The sequence below is a fragment of the Pipistrellus hanaki genome (assembly GCF_964339955.1).
Source record: "Pipistrellus hanaki genome assembly, chromosome: 16".
Taxonomy (NCBI): Eukaryota; Metazoa; Chordata; class Mammalia; order Chiroptera; family Vespertilionidae; genus Pipistrellus; species Pipistrellus hanaki.
Genome location: NC_140518.1, coordinates 39,193,387 through 39,210,054, shown reverse-complemented (window position 1 = coordinate 39,210,054; position 16,668 = coordinate 39,193,387). Strand labels below are relative to the sequence as shown.

The following is a 16,668-nucleotide window of genomic DNA, read 5'->3' as shown; positions in this document are numbered from 1 at the left end:
GGCCTGGGTTCCTCCCAATTGCCCTTCCCTGCAGGCCTGGTCCCTCCCACCTGCCCTCCCCTGCTGGTCATCTTGTGTCCACATGGGGGCAGGATCTTTGACCATATGGGGGCAGCCATATTGTATGTTGGAGTGATGGTCAATCTGCATATTACTCTTTTATTAGACAGGATAGAGGCCTGGTGCACAGGCTGGTTTGCCCTGAAGGATGTCCTGGATCAGGGTGGGGGGTTCCCTTGGGGCGTGGGGCAGCCTGGTCAAGGAGCCTGTGGTGGTTTGCAGGCTGGCCCCGCCCCCTGGTGACCCAAGCTGAGGCCCTAGTATCTGGGGTTTATTTATCTTCTACAATTGAAACTTTGTAGCCTGGTGCGGAGCCAAGCTTTCTGCTCACTCTGTGGAGGCAGCCATTTCTGTTGGGATTTGTGTATCTTCTATAATTGAAACTTTGTAGCCTTAAGCAGAGGCCTGGGCCAGCCAGGGCGTAGAAAGCTTGGCTTCCTCCATCGCCCAGGGCAACCCTAGCCTCCTGCTCTTTCCAGCTCCGTGGCTACCACCATTTCTGTTTGGATTACTGTATCTTCTATCATTGAAACTTTGTAGCCTTGAATGGAGGCCTAGGCCAGCAAGGGCAGGTGGAAAGCTTCCCTCCTGCTCTCTGTAGCCATAGCCATCTTGGTTGGGTTTATTTGCATATTCACTCCTGATTGGCTGGTGGGCGTGGCTGGTGGGTGTAGCAGAGTGGTGGTTAATTTGCATATTACTCTTTTACTAGTACTAGAGGCCTGATGCACAAAATTCGTGCAAGAGTAGGCCTTCCTTCCCCTGGCTGCCCGCACCAGTTTCCCTCTGGCACCCCAGACCCAGCCTTCCCTCGGAGCCCTGGCTTCAATCTGGAAGAACATCCAGTCTAATTAGCATATTACACTTTTATTATTACAGATGAATAATATATATGTTGTTTTTCAAATTGAGATCATCTAAAGCAAGAACTTCAGGCAAAGAGTATTTTTGAAGCTAGACTGAATTGAATATTATAAAAAGCCAGTGAGAATAAAAACAGCTAGTGAAGATCTGGGAAAGGGGATTCTCATTGGGGAAACACCGCTAGTCTAGAGGGAATCCAGGGAAGATCCTGGAACTGATCATTTATTAATGATCTCCTTTACTGCATCCTCTCACTCTTGGTTTTTAAGCTTTTGTTTTGAATTGTACATCCTTTTGAGGAGCCAGAGAAATCCATAGACCTTTCTAGGACACACAAATACTTCAGATTAGAAATTCCTGATCTTTTATGTCCGGAAGCACTGCAGCAGACACAGGGCACCCCACCCAGCAGGCTCCTTGTTTTGTTCTGTTAACCTTGCCCTTGAAGCAGGAGACCAGCACAGAGACAAGCAGTCACTCACAGCACGGAACTCCTGGGTCAGCAGACCGTGTGTTGTTGGTGGAAATGAGGTCGGGTTCCTTTGTCCTCCTTCTCTTTGAGATCTCGTCCTGTTGTTCTCCTCTCAGAAGTCTTCTCATTTTCTTCAAATGAAGTCTGCTGAGCTATCTGTTCGGTTCCCTTTCCCTGTGACTTTTGTTCAAGCGGCTTTATTTTCTTTGCTTCCATATGGGACAGATGTGCCATTGCCCTTTTTAAAAAACCTTTTCCAAGAATTGTATTCCTTTGATCCTCCATCTCTTTCATATTCAAATCAAAGGCTTTTATAAAACTTCTGTTAATATATTTATCATCATCATTATTGATCATCATCATAGCTATTCCTACCACTACAGCCATTTATTGAGAGACTTTGGCCGGGTTCAGTGCTAGGCTCCTACATGCATTCTCTCAGTCCTAGAAATAACGATCTCTTTAAAGCAGGTAAACTGAGGGTCAAAGAGCTCAGTAACTTGCCCAAAGTGGTAGGTGGGATTTGAATCCAGGTGGGCAGTTTGACACCAGAGCCACACTCTTACACTATCGATTCAGGGAGTAACTTAGAGTTTAGTCATTCAGATGACCTCTTGTCTGATGGATGAACAGTTTCAGGGCCAGTAACGCTAATGATTATTGAAGGCTAATCATGTGCATTAGATGCACGGTACTTTTTCTTCACAACCACCTTACACAGCAGAGGCTGTTGTCCCCCGTTAAAATGGAGGATGTAAGGCTCATCATCTCCCCCTCTTGGTAACTCAGCAGGCAAGTGTTGAATAAATCCAACTCTGAAGCATTTTTTACAGCAAAGTTGCCTTAAACTGAGTGTATGAAATGTAGCAGAGTTCATAAATGGTTGCTTTTATGCCAATAAACAGCCCCGGAAGTGTGATGGGAGGGAGAGAGTGCTCTAATGACAAACTAAAGCATGTCCAGATGAGAGGGGTTCACTGAGAAACCAGAGGTAAACGGAGCTGAAAAGTCCCAGTCATAACTGTGTGTCATCATCGGTCAAATGAGAGGCTCATTGCTCAGCATAATAAACTTTATGTTTGAAACCGACAGCCAGCATCATGATTAACCTTGAAACACTAAATATGTTGAATAAAGTTAAGAACAAAACAGAGGCTGAGGCCGGTTTGGCTCAGTGGATAGAGCGTCAGCCTGCGGCCTGAAGGGTCCAGGGTTCGATTCCGGTCAAGAGCATGTACCTTGGTTGCTGGCACATCCCCAGTAGGGGGTGTGCAGGAGGCCGCTGATCGATGTTTCTCTCTCATCGACGTTTCTAACTCTCTGTCCCTCTCTCTTCCTCTCTGTAAAAAATCAATAAAATTATTTTTTTTAAAAAATGGTTAAGTCATTTAAAAAAAAAAAAAAAAAAAAAAAAAAGAACAAAACAGAACACCTCTACCATAGCTACAAGAAATTATATTTGAGTAAAACCCACGTTCTTTCCCCTGACTCCTGGGTGCATTCATCCACCCTGTTCCTACATCATCAGTGTCTCCTGCTGTTCTCCGCCTTGCTGGTTAGTTACATCAAATCTTACACACGGGCTGCTGGTTCCTAGAATTTACCAAGCTTTTTCCTGCTTTGAGGCTTTAAAAGAAAAACCAAAAACATTTTTATTGCTTTCAGAGAGGAAGGGAGAGAAGAGAGATAGAAACATCATTGATGAGAGAGAAGCATCAATCGGCTGCCTCCTACAGACACCCTACTGAGAATCAAGCCCGAAACCCTGGCATGTGCCCTGATCAGGAATCAAACTGTGACCTCCTGGTTCATGGGTTTATCCTCAACCACTGAGCCACACCATCCGACAGGTCTTTTGTGTTGTCTTTCCATCTGCCTGGACACTCTGCCCCCAGCTCTTTACTTGCTAGTTCCAGCTCATCTCTCAGGAAGCTCTTCCCGGGCCCTCAGCCTTTGTAGCATTCCTCACATCTGTAATCATCTTATTTTTCTGGCTTATTTTCTGTCTCTTCTCCTAAACTTGAGCTCCATAAGGACATGCATTTTTTCACAGCTACATCTCTAGCACTGAGAAGAATGCCCTAAACATAAAAGTCGACTTGTAAATATTTTGGAATGAATGAATGAAAATTATTACCTTCCTATATACAGTGGTATCCAGGTAGGAAATAGAATGGAGATGAAAGGACATTAATGACAGGAACAAAAAATATTTTTAAGGAGCTTAGGAATAAACTTAACAAAACATGCATAGGACCTGTATTCAACAGCACTTACTATGCTGGGCACTGTGATTTTAAAGATGAATAAGAAAAATGGTCCTTACTTATTATGAACTTAGAAAAATATAGTTACCTGAGAGAGATGAAAACATCATTTCTCCTAAAATAGCATATATATATTAATATTATTATTTAATTCAAAATTCCACCTGTATATTTGTGGGAGCAGGAGATGGGGAGGCAGAGCAGAACAGATTATTTGAAGTTTATCTGACAACAAACCCCAGAGACGACTTGGTTTATGTGGGTTTTTTTTAAGAAGAAAAATTAGGTGTACATTGATTAGACATATTTCAAAATGACTGCAATATGGTACCAGCTTTGGAATAAGCCATATATATAAGAAGTGAGTATAAGCCAAAACCAGTTTGGCTCAGTGGATAGAGCGTTGGCCTGCAGACTGAAAGGTCCCGGGTTCGATTCCGGTCAAGGGCATGTACCTTGGTTGCGGGCACATCCCCAGTAGGGGGTGTGCAAGAGGCAGCTGATCCGATGATTCTCTCTCATCGATGTTTCTAACTCTCTATCCTTCTCTCTTCCTCTCTGTAAAAAATCAATAAAATATTTTAAAAAAAGAAAAAGAAGTGAGTATAAGATAAAGATTATATTTCATATCACTGGAGAATTAGTGTCTTGTGAACCATTGATATTGGGATATAGGTTGAGTCATTTGGAAAGGGGGGGGGATTAATCTAAATCTTTACCTCCAATCATAAATTATTTTTTTAGGTTGATTAAAGATTTAGTTATAAAAACTGAAACCATCAGACTTCTGGAAGAAAATTCAGATGGATTTAATATTGATAATTTAAAATGAGAATACAGCCGAGACCGGTTTGGCTCAGTGGTAGAGCTTCGGTCTGCGGACTGAAAGGTCCCGGGTTCAATTCCGGTTAAGGGCATGTACATTGGTTGCGGGCACATCCCCGGTAGGGGGTGTGCAAGAGGCAGCTGGTCGATGTTTCTCTCTCATTGACATTTCTAGCTCTCTATCTCTCTCCCTTCCTCTCTGTAAAAAGTCAATAAAATATATTAAAAAAGAAAAAGAAAATAAAATGAGAATACAGCACGGCTGGTGTTGCTCAGTGGTTGAGCATCAACTCATGAACCAGGAGGTCACAGTTTGATTCCTAGTCAGGGCACTTGCCCAGGTTTCAGGCTCTATCCCCAGTAGGAGATGTACAGGAGGCAGCCGATCAGTGATTCTCTCTTATCATTGATGTTTCTCTTTCTGCTTTACTGATTCTCTTTCTCACTCTTCCTCTCTGAAATCAAGAAAAATAAAGATTTTTTTTAAAAAAAAAATGAGAATATAGATGGGTGTAATTTGGTGCAGAAAAGGCCTGTACTGTGACTGCAGGCAGAAAGAAATCTTACAAGAAGTTAATAAAGTTGAGTACCTAAGATTTAAAATTCTTACATGGCAAAGCAAAGAAGGGGATGAGCCGAAGCCGGTTTGGCTCAGTGGTAGAGTGTCAGTCTTCGGACTGAAAGGTCCCAGGTTCGATTCCGGTCAGGGGCATGTACATTGGTTGCGGGCACATTCCCAGTAGGGGGTGTGCAACAGGTAGCTGGTCGATGTTTCTCTCTCATCGACATTTCTAGCTCTCTATCTCTCCCTTCCTCTCTGTAAAAAATCAATAAAATAAAAAAAAGGGGGGATGAATTTTAATATAACAACAGATGGTGATTAATATATTCTCATAAAGTAATAAGTAAGTTATATCTAGAATTATCCAATCTTGGAGCCAGAAAATCTATTCCAATTCCTACACTTAAAGATGGTGATGCTGATGCCCAGAAAAGATAACTGCCTTACTCAAAGCCATACGGCTAGTTGGTCACCCCTCTGTGGTTGATATTGTGGGTATCTGGGTACAGAGAGTTAAGATAATGCAACCAGTAAACCTCCTGAAAACTTTTAAGTTGTAGATAGTTCAAAGTACAGCCAAGAATGGGTCAAGGTTTGTTGGAAAAAATAGATTTTTCATGCTTTAGATAAAACAGGATTCTTAGTTGGCAATATGTCAAATGACATTTTTGAGTTTGGTTTTTTAAAAATAATCTAATAACTAGTATATATTAAATTTTACATTTTTGTTTAAATTGATATTTTGATTGTCAAGGTAGATTTGCTTTGATTATGTCCCAGGCAGCCTTAAATATTTGAGCAGAGAGACCCCAGTTCAGGTGTCACTGCATGCTAGCCACATTTACCTAACTTTCAAGCTTGGCACTGAGTAGAAATAAGCAGAATGTGCCAGCCTTGTTTGAACATATAAAGTGATGATGGCCTTTGTCCTACCTCCTTCATAGCAAAAATCATAGTATTCATTCAGTTTCTCTACAAATTGTGTATCAACACTACACAAGGCTATGTAGATTCAAAAGAAGCAACACAAATAAACACATACAAGTAAACAAAAGCACGGAGCCGTGGCCCTTGCCACACACATCCAGCGTGGGAGGCAGCAGTCTTCGAAGGTGTGAGCTGAGGGTGCACGGTGCTGGGTGCTGGTACCTGGGAGAACCACTCGCCTGCGATGAGGGATGAGCTCAGAAAGCTTTGGCTGGTTTACAAGACGAATGTCAGTAATCAGTTCCTTCAGATTAAATTCCCTTCGTTTCATTGTTTTAGGAATCCCCTCTCCTGTGCTGGGTATGTTTCTGTGCTAAGAAATTTCTTCACAAGCATTCTCCTAAATGTCACTTCCATGCCAGAACCCTTGTGCCAAGAACAAAAAGTGCTGTGAGCATTTTCCTGTGGCCCCTTACCAAAAAAGATCTGGGTTAATTTCATACCATTTAAAAAACAATAATTTTTAACTACTGCTGATAGGCTTTTCCTCTACTAATCTCCTTTTTATTTTCTAATTCTTGTTTCCGCTCAGTGTAGCTCGTTGAGTGTAATTTTGGAATGTGTGCTGTGCTTCCTTCAAGGCGGCCTGTGTTACTGTCTCTTCCAGGGGCGAGTCGGGTGCCGGGAAGACGGAGAACACCAAGAAGGTCATCCAGTACCTCGCTCACGTCGCCTCCTCACACAAAGGCCGAAAGGACCATAATATTCCTGTAAGTTCCTGCTCTGTGGCTGTTGTTTCAGATCTTAGATTTATGCTTCCATAATTTCAGAACCACTGAGGAAGCCGGTCTACCCAGTGTGCTGCTCTCTGACAGCTCCCTGTCCCCCCACCCGACCCAACAACTCTCTCCTCCACTTAAAGGGAGCCGAGGATCAGGAAATGGCTGTCAACTAGTCTCTAATAGGAAACTGGAATCATGGCTGTGGCTTGAAGCCTCATTTCTTACAAAGATTTGGTGAGAATAGTTAAAATCGATGAGCAGGGCCTATGAAAACTTATTTTCCACCAAAAAAAAAGAGCCTCAAATATTTTAGGCAGTTCTTTCTGAACCTGGCAGAGCAGCCAGTTGCTGCTGCCTGCAGCAGCTTGAGGGGAGGCTAGAAATTTGGGAAGAATTGGAGATAGAAAGGGGTAAGGATAAATGTCCTCTATCCTTAATTTATAGGTAGCAGAACTGTTAGTTAATGTGGCCTGAAAAATGTCAGCACCCGGCACTCCCAGTTCTCACCGCGGGACTGGGCGCCTGGAGGTGCTTACTGTGAGGGGAGAACCTTGCTAACGTTTGCATTTGTCTGTTTGTAACGAGCAGCAGGAATCGCCTAAACCCGTGAAACACCAGGCAAGTGCTTTTCCTTATGCTTCTTAGTCTTGAGTGTTCGCACTAATCTTTGTCTTTAGATCGAGTCCCTACTAGAAACAAATACCCTTAGTTCTGAGTGAAGTCTGTTATGAAGGACATTTTGATTTTGAAAATTGGTTGCTTAGAGGCTTGTTCTTTTCATCAGAAGCAGCATGCCGTTTTGCTTTAAATTTGTTTTCTAGATGAACTTTAGTAATTACGCTTTTATCATGACATTGAATCACTCATTTATGAAGCCTAGCACCTCAGGGTTTCATATGCCAAGCACTAGGTGGAATTATATTAATGCTTCTTAAACACGTGGAGGCCTGGCCTTGTGCCATGTATTACATTTTGAATCTGGGGCTGCAACTTTAAAGGTGGTATCTTTTGGGTTAGGTTAACAATTTCAAATCTGTTCAAATGTTATGGCCATATGTGCTTTAACCTAAAGCTCTACTTATATTTTATAAATTGGAATTTTTTATCTGTGGCATGTCTTGGAGGAGTGTCAGTCTTCCCAGCTATCAGATGCCACCTCTTTAGCTCCACAGAGCAGAGCAGTGAACACACTGCCAACTGGAGCACTTGCTGCCCCGGGAATGAGGGGAGGGCGGAGCCGAGCCAGTGCCTCAGGCAGAATGGGACATCCATCCTTGGTGGTAACCCTTCCTAGCATGGGAATGGTCTTGATTTGTCTGTCTCCACAAACATAATGCCACAAAGCTAACATAAAGCAAGAAAGGGTATCGAGTTATGGAAATCAACTATTACTATAAGAAACTGTCACAAGTTTCTATTCTAAGGAGAATAGAATAGAAATAAAGGAATAGTCATAAAGAAAGGTACTAAGATTTTCAGATGTCTTCCTTAAAATCGTAAGAAATTCTCACATCCCAAAGCTGTCCTATACCTCTGAAGGCCTATGGTGTCCTTCAGCTCTTCTAGCTGCAGACCAGACCATTCAGACAAATGGGAGGGTCAATGAAATATCCATCATCCTATAGGATACTTAAAGAAGGAACCACTGGATCAGAAACCAGCTTTTGTCCTCTTACTAGGTACTTGGATCCCTACTCAAATGAAGGACAGATTTAGGTTTGCCAGCCCTCTATGGGAAACATATATCATTGTTTGCATTTTGTTTCTATGTCATTTTAAACTACTGAGTGGATCCCTGTTGTATGTGAGCAGCATGCCTCCCCCTAGATTTTGCTGTGGGCCGATCAATCCCTGGGTAGCAAGTTCTCCCAGAGAAGGCAACCGCTTCTCTAGGCCGCACTTCGCTGTCGTTGATTTGCATGTCTCCCTGCATGGATTTCCTGTGCACAGCATCGTCCAGGCTGCTTTTCCCAGGTTTGTTTCATAGTAGTCTAGTCAAGGTGTAGCTACGATTATGTCTTTAGAAACATGAGAACACTGGTTCTCTATTAATTTTTCTTTTCCAGCACACTTAAGGGATATGAACTACTTATGAGTAGTAGGGAATGGGTACACCTTGCAGAGGGTCCTAGCCAGTAATTACTTCTCTGTCCACACTCCCTTCCCCCTCCCAGGGTGCCCCTATTCGTGATTTCCATGCCCCATTTTGAGGGTGACTGTCATAAAGTAACAATTATAACATTGAAAGTCTGTACTTCGCAAGTCAGTGTTTGGGCTTGAAAACACTGGTTTATTAATTTACATCGATGAACTTCATAGGCAAAACTGATTCAGGTTCCCAGGAGCCATTTGTATAAATTTCTAGCATTTTATCATCAGTAAGATTTCTAGGCTCCTGATTTGTGAGTCTATTATTATTTATCTATTTGCTTATTAAAAATCAGCTTTATTTATTGAGGTTTAATTCATGTACCATAACATCCACTCATTTAAAGTATACTGTCCAGTTTTTAAAGGATATGTAATTATTACTGCAGTTAATTTTAGAACATTTTTATCACTCCAAAATGAAGCTCCGTACCTATTCTGAGACACCTTCCATTTCCTCCCAGACCCTGGAAAGCACTAAAATACTTTCTCTCAAAGAATTTGCCTGTTCTGGGTATTTTATATGAATGGAATCATTTAATACGTGGTTCTCTGTGACTGTTCTTTCACATATTGTTTTCAAGGTTCATTCATGCTGTAGCATGTATAAATATTTGAGTCCATTTTATGGCTGAATAAAATTCCATTATATTAAATATGTTGCATTTTGTTAATCTGTTTAGAAGTTGGTGGACATTTGGGTTATTTCCATTTGGGGGCCATTGTGAATAATGCCACAGTAAGCATTTGCAAACAAGTTTTGTGTGGACATAGATTTTCAGTTCTCTTGGGTGTATACCTAGGAGTGGAATTGGTGAGTTGTGGTAACTGGTTAACATTTTGAGGAAGTGCCAAACTATTTTTCAAAGCGACTGGACCATTTTTGTACATTTTCACCAGCAATTTAGGAGGGTGCCAGTTTCTCTATCCTCACCAACACTCTCCTTGTCTTCATTGTAGCCATTGTGGCAGTGCAAAGTGATCTGTGCTTTTTATTTGTGCCTTTGAAACTTACAAATACATGACATCAATTTTTAAAATTTAGCTCACAATATTTAAGTAAACGTTAAGTAAACATTTACCTATAAACTTTTGATATAGTTTTTATAATAAAATTACATCTTATTTGGCTTTGCCCCTCAGCCAACTGAAAGTAGTTTCTGCACCCTCTTCCCTTGTCATCGGTCGCTGTCACAGGCCTCAGAGCCTGTACGGTGTTCAGTGCCACCCAAGAGGCCGAGCTCAGCACAGTTTCAGAGAAGGTTTAAAAACAACCAGTTTCTAAAACTTGGCCATTCCCTAAGAGTGACCCATCAAGCCCGCTCACCTGCCCCAAAGCCAGGCAGCAGCTCGGGCTACCATTACATTTACAGTCTAAACGGCCTTGAACTAAGACACAAGGTGATAGCCAGCAAGTACAGAAATTAGACCTGCCAGTGTGACTAGAGTCTATTTCTCAGCGTTGTGACTAGCTGCTGCCATCTCATTTCATCCCTCCTCCTGTGGTCAGTGCGACACCACGCCTTTGCCCTCTCAGCCTGCAGGTGCAGGATGGGCTCAGCCTGAGTGCCCTTGGTGGCCGAACTGAAATTTTGAAAAGGGTATATAGTTTTTACCAATTTAAACTCATCCTCTATCATATAGCAAGTGTATATTATGCACTATGTAATATACAGGGTTTTCACCACCATTGGTCAATCTTTAGACCATTCAATTCTAAACACTTAGAATTTAAAAAATAATTTCAATAAGAATTTAAAAAATAATTTCAGTAGCTATGGTTTACAAGTGGCTTTGTCCTTTGGTTGAGAGATCTTGGCACTGTTTAAATATGAAATTGCTCAACACAGAAATGATCAAATTTAGGGGTAATTTTTAAATGTAAGACCATTTTTTTGTGTTTTGTGTCAAGTTTTTTGTGATTCATTGATGAGTTTTTGAGGTCTTTGCCTGGTCTCACTGAAGCCACAAATCAATCAGGACAGAAGTAATCCCACACGCTATCACTGTAGTGGCCCCAAGAGGGACATGGAAGTGCCAAGGTCTGCAGCTACTTCCATGACTACAGGGATCCTTACCCAAATCTTATCACCACCTTTAGCTCACCACCATCCCTTCCCCAAATGCTACTAGAAAGTTCTAGGATCTCTGATTATACATTTACTCAGCAAATAGTCCTGGTGCATCATTTTGACTCGTTACTAACTGAGCTAGGTGCAGGGAAAGCCAGTGATTTTCAGCCAGTGTGACACAAAAATGTTTAAAACATGCAATCAGGGGCTCTGAACTCTTCCCTTCGGTTATCAAATTTAAAAAGGCCAACAGCCAACAGAACAGTAGTGGTCCATTGTGAGTGAATTAGAATTATACTTTTTGTTGTTGTTCACATCAGGGGGAAAATACATGTTTTTCGGTATACTGCAGAATTTTTTTTTTTTAATATATTTTATTGATTTTGTACAGAGAGGAAGGGAGAGAGATAGAGAGCTAGAAACATCGATGAGAGAGTCATCGATCAGCTGCCTCTTGCACACCCCCTACTGGGGATGTGCCCGCAACCAAGGTACATGCCCTTGACCGGAATCGAACCCAGGTCCCTTCAGTCCCCAAGCCGACGCTCTGTCCATTGAGCCAACCTGGTTTTGGCATACTACAGAATTTTAGTAACTAGTTTATATGTGCCATGAGATGAAAAAGGTTGAAAGTTGCTGCTTCAAGCCAGCAGGAGAGAATCACACTCACACAAGAAAAGAAAAGAATCAATAAACTTGATCCAAACAATTCTTGTAGCCATGCCAAAGGAATATTAAAATGAAATATGCAACACTTGTATTGCCTCCCAAGTTAGGAAAACATTTTAAAGGTGGATTACTTAAAGTATTTTTTTTCATTACTATTTTATTTGGCAGAATAGTGTGTAATTTTGAGGAACCTATTCTAATTCTTTGATCTAACAGATGCTCAGTGTTGTAAAAGGTAATGCCCCACTTATGAAAAGTTGTTCTAACAGTTTCTACATTCTGATTATACATTCTGAGTGAGGTAAAAGGATTCTAGAGCCCAAACAACTATTCCAGAGCCAGCATATGAGGGCTTTTGTAGGATGTTAGTTAGCCATAGGCACATCGCTGGACGTGACCTCAGGAGAAGGGCACTCTGTATCACAGAATGATACTAACAGTATTTTAAAATATATTTTAATTGATTTCAGAGATGAAGGGAAAGGAAGATAGAAACATCAATCATGAGAATCTTTGATCAACTGCCTCCTGTACACCCCCCTACTGGGGACCAAGCTCACACCTGGGCATGTGCTCTGACCAGGAATAGAATGGTGACCTTCTGGTTTCATAGATTGATGCTCAACCACTAAGCCACAGCGGCCAGGCAGATACTAACATTTTTAATGATGACTCTCAGTCATTAAAATTGGCTCAGGATACCATGTTTAAGAAATTTTGTTAGCGTATAATATTTAGAAAGGTTTACATCAGAAATAAGCTGGTGTTTTGAAGTTAATAAACTAGATGATTCACGGTACAAAAAGCATATCATCTAATGCCAAGAACGTGCTTCAGTACTTGGTAGCATGAAATTCTTGCAGCTTGGGGTTCTGACAAGGACTGGTTCCTAACTGGTCTCAATGGGACACAATCGTAAACTGTAATTAGCACCTGTAAAAGTCTAAACAATCCAGATAAATGCTGCAGAGTAGATATATAAAGAGCATATTTCCTCACTGTGTCATGTGCCTCAGAAAAATGTCCTCTTTTTTCAGAAAAAGCTGAATACAGGAGTCCATTTGGCATATATTCTGGTTTTGGATTTGATTATAGTGTAATTAGTCACATAGCAACTTACCATTAATTAACAAATCTTATGTGAGGTTCCTTATATTCCTTTTTTTTCCTTAGAGAATCACATTTGCTAGAGGTTGTTAGTTGTTACCCTGTTTCCCCGAAAATAAGACAGTGTCTTATATTAATTTTTGCTCCCAAAGTTGTGCTAGGTCTTATTTTCAGGGGATGTCTTATCTTTCCATGTGCTTGGTCTTATTTTTCAGAGGATGCCTTATTTTCGGGGAAACAGTATTATTTATTGAATTTTAGAGAATTTTTAGAGAGGAAGGAAGAGAGAGAGAGAAACATCAATGTGTGAGAGAGACATCAATCGGTTGTCTCCCATACAAACCTGCAACCTAGTTATGTGCCCTGACCAGGAATCGAACTTGTGACCTTCTGGTGCATGGGATGATGCTCCAACTAACGAGCAACACAGGCCGAGGCTACTAGTGGTTTTTAGTCCTTTCTTTCATTACGTCTAGAGTACTTGTGGGTATTTTAAAGTATAGGGGTGAGATTTGTGTTTGGAAAAAGCAGAGTTACTAAAATAATACAATATAATTCTGAAATTACATTCCAGGAACCAGCATTACTTTCTAGAGCTTTTATGGTCAGAAATGACGGCTTGCTTTCTCATACAGCTTTCTGTTGTGTTTCCTGATAAAACACATATTAATATGCTCACAACTTTTTGTAAAATCTGTTTTATAGCCTAATTTGCATATATGAGTAAAACATATCAAAAACCCCACATACATTATATCAAATACTCTATACTTAGTCTTTTACATTTGAGTGAGAAGCCAGTAGTATCACCATCTCTGATCATGGAGATGGATGAGGACATTGCCTGGTCTACGTTATTAAAATATTATGGGAAACCCTTGGGAAAATGGCAAGCTTTATACCAGTAATTGTAACATGTAAGTATTAGTATGTTCTTAATTGAAGCTAAATTTTATTTTCTGAAAACCAGTTACTTTGTTTTATTTTCAGAATTCGCTGCCTAATTTACGTGCCCTGTCCTTAAATTTGTCATCTCTGACCAATGTGACATTTTCTTTATAGATGCTAACTCTCTTCCTTCAGCGGAGCCTCTTGTGACCTAGAATAAGAAGCCAACAAAGGTTGCTGGATGACTGACTAAATGAAAGGACTGAGGGAAAGAGGCAGTTTTTTGTTTTAGTTTTAGTTTTTCCCCCTGAGGACTGGAGTAAAGACAAGATTAACACACATCTGCTTTTATTTGTGTGTATGTGTGTCTACGTGTGTGTATGTGTAATGTCTTTTAGGGGGAACTTGAACGGCAACTTTTGCAAGCCAACCCAATTCTGGAATCATTTGGAAATGCGAAGACTGTGAAAAACGATAACTCATCTCGTTTTGTAAGTTGAAACTTAATTCTTCAGATTTCTAGTTAAGTGTATATTATGATTCATTTAAATACAGCACTGTATAAAATTTTGGAAGAGGATAATTAATATAGTATAGAATAGTACTATCAATAGAAATGTAATGCAGGTAACCTGTAATTTAAATTTTTCTAGAAGGCACATTTTAAAAACCAGTTGAAAATTTGTGAAATTAATTATAATTATATATTCTATATAAATAGGTAGTTATATATTACTAGAGGCCTGATGCACGAAGATTCGTGCAAGAATGGGCCTTTCTTACTTTGTCTACCGGCATTGCCTTCACTCCTGTGGAGCTTCCTTTCCTCCTTCCCATGCTGCCCAGAGGCCCAGAGTGGCTGGGGCAATGCCGAACACCTGTGACCCACCGTCCCACCCTGCCCCCGCCACTTGACACCTGCAAATGCAAATTAAGCCGCCATCTTTGTTTGGTTAACTTGTATACTCTTGATTAGCTGGTGTCGCGAAGTTACGGTGAATTTGCATCTTACTCTTTTATTAGTGTAGATTGTATGGATATATAATTCTGTAATGTCTCTGAACTTATTTTTTCAACTTTGATCAGGGATGATATGTAATACCTGTTAGGGGGTTGGCATGGGGACTTAAAGATGCATGTTTGCTATTTAACACAGCACTAGGCATAATAGATGCTCAACACATAAGATTGCTATTCAGTGTAGTAAATTATCCTTCTCATGTCTTGCTGTTTCCATGTCATGGACTTCAGAATAAGTTGTCATTACTATTATTTCTCTTTATTATTTATTTTTTTAAATATATTTTATTGATTTTGTAAAGAGAGGAAGGGAGAGAGAGAGAGAGTTAGAAACATCAATGAGAGAGAATCATCGATCAGCTGCCTCTTGCACACCCCCTACTGGGGATATGCCCGCAACCAAGGTACATGCCCTTGACGGGAATCGAACCCGTGACCTTTCAGTCCCCAAGCCGACACTCTATCTATTGAGCCAAACCGGTTTCGGCTATTATTTCTCTTTAAAAATTCTTCTGTTCAACTCTCTTTAATTCATTAAAAGCTTTACTTTCTTCCTCAATTAGATCAACTATAAGAGTTCGCCTGAGCCAAAACCGGTTTGGCTCAGTGGATAGAGCATCAGCCTATGGACTGAAAGGTCCTAGGTTCGATTCCCGTCAAGGGCATGTACCTTGGTTGCAGACACATCCCCAGTGGGGGTGTGCAGGAGGCAGCTGGTCGATGTTTCTCTCTCATCGATGTTTCTGGCTCTCTATCTCTCTCTCTTCCTCTCTGTAAAAAAATCAATAAAATTTTTTTTTTTTTTTAAAGTTCGCCTGAGGACATTAGCCTATGTGATAGCCAAGTTAGTATTAGTATGAGGATACTGTCCTCCCCATTCCACCTGCTCAGAGTCAACACTTCCATGGCAGATCATCTCCAAACCCATATTCAACAAAGTGGTCATTCCTTCAGTAAATCTTTTGCCCTGGATTATAGTCATCAAGAGTTTAACCCTTTCCACAGTCATTTTGGAGAGGTCTTCAGTTTCAGTTATATTTCTACTTCAGTGGTTGGAATTAATTGTTTTTCTCCCTCTTCTGATGTTAGATGCGTTGTAAAAGTCAAGAAGGCCAGAATAAGTGAGGCTTCAATTCCGTGGCTAATTTGGGGGAATCTGAAAACACTGTCACACACTTTTTTATTCTGGGAATGTAAAGTCATGATGCGCATGCTGATTTTCTGATGACGTGGCCCTCCGAGTTTGCTAGGGCTGCCATAGCAGACTGCCACCAACTGGGCAGCTGAAATCACAGAAGTTAATTGTCGCACAGTGGAGGCTAGAATTCTGAGATGAAGGGGTTGGCAGGGCTGCTTTCTTCTGAGACCTCTCTCCTTGGCTTGTAGATGGCCATCTTCTCCATGTCTTCACATGGTCTTCCCTCTGTGTGTGTCTGTGGCCTATTTTTTCTCTTAAAAGGACACCCATCATTTTGTATTAGGACCCACCTACTGACCTCATTTGAACTTAATTACCTCAGTAAAAACCCAATCTCCAAATATCATCATGTTCTGAGGTACTGGGAGTTAGGACTTCAGCATATGAATTGGGGGAGGGCACAACTTTGCCTATAAAACCATCAGATATTTTAAGTACAAGAGGCTTCCAAGTTATGTAAGAATAAGGATCTATTTTCTTAGAATATTGTTTGTTCCTAGTAAGAGAACATTTGAAGAGTCATTTAGTCCGCCTTCACTTAGTAATTATTCAATATTTTATTTATGTACAACGTGGGATAACAAATGTATGTGCCTATGGCGGTAGGAAGCCCGCTAAGACTCTTGGCTATCCAAGACGTCTGGGGAAACTGAGCTTTGTTTGTAGAGTTTCTGTCATTCCATGGATCATCACCATTAAGCCTGAGCCACATTTAAATCTTCAATTCTTCCTACTGAAAGCCCTGTGTTTAGTGGCTGTATCATGGCATAGAAGACACTGTGAGCTACCAACTTAGGTATGCGATCT

The 16,668-nt window shown here is 40.9% G+C and overlaps 1 protein-coding gene across 3 annotated transcripts in view; it reads left to right on the top strand.

Moving 5' to 3' along the window:
• Nucleotides 1-16,668, top strand: part of MYH10 (myosin heavy chain 10) — a 140,787-nt gene that overhangs the window by 42,007 nt on the left and 82,112 nt on the right. For 2 of the 3 annotated variants that reach the window (XM_084863897.1, XM_084863898.1), the window contains exons 5-6: nucleotides 6,645-6,747; nucleotides 14,042-14,134. In XM_084863897.1, coding sequence (XP_084720023.1) covers nucleotides 6,645-6,747; nucleotides 14,042-14,134 — 196 coding nt within the window. Of the gene's footprint in view, nucleotides 1-6,644; nucleotides 6,748-7,347; nucleotides 7,378-14,041; nucleotides 14,135-16,668 lie in introns of all 3 variants that reach the window. The other variant, XM_084863899.1, reaches the window with a different exon arrangement.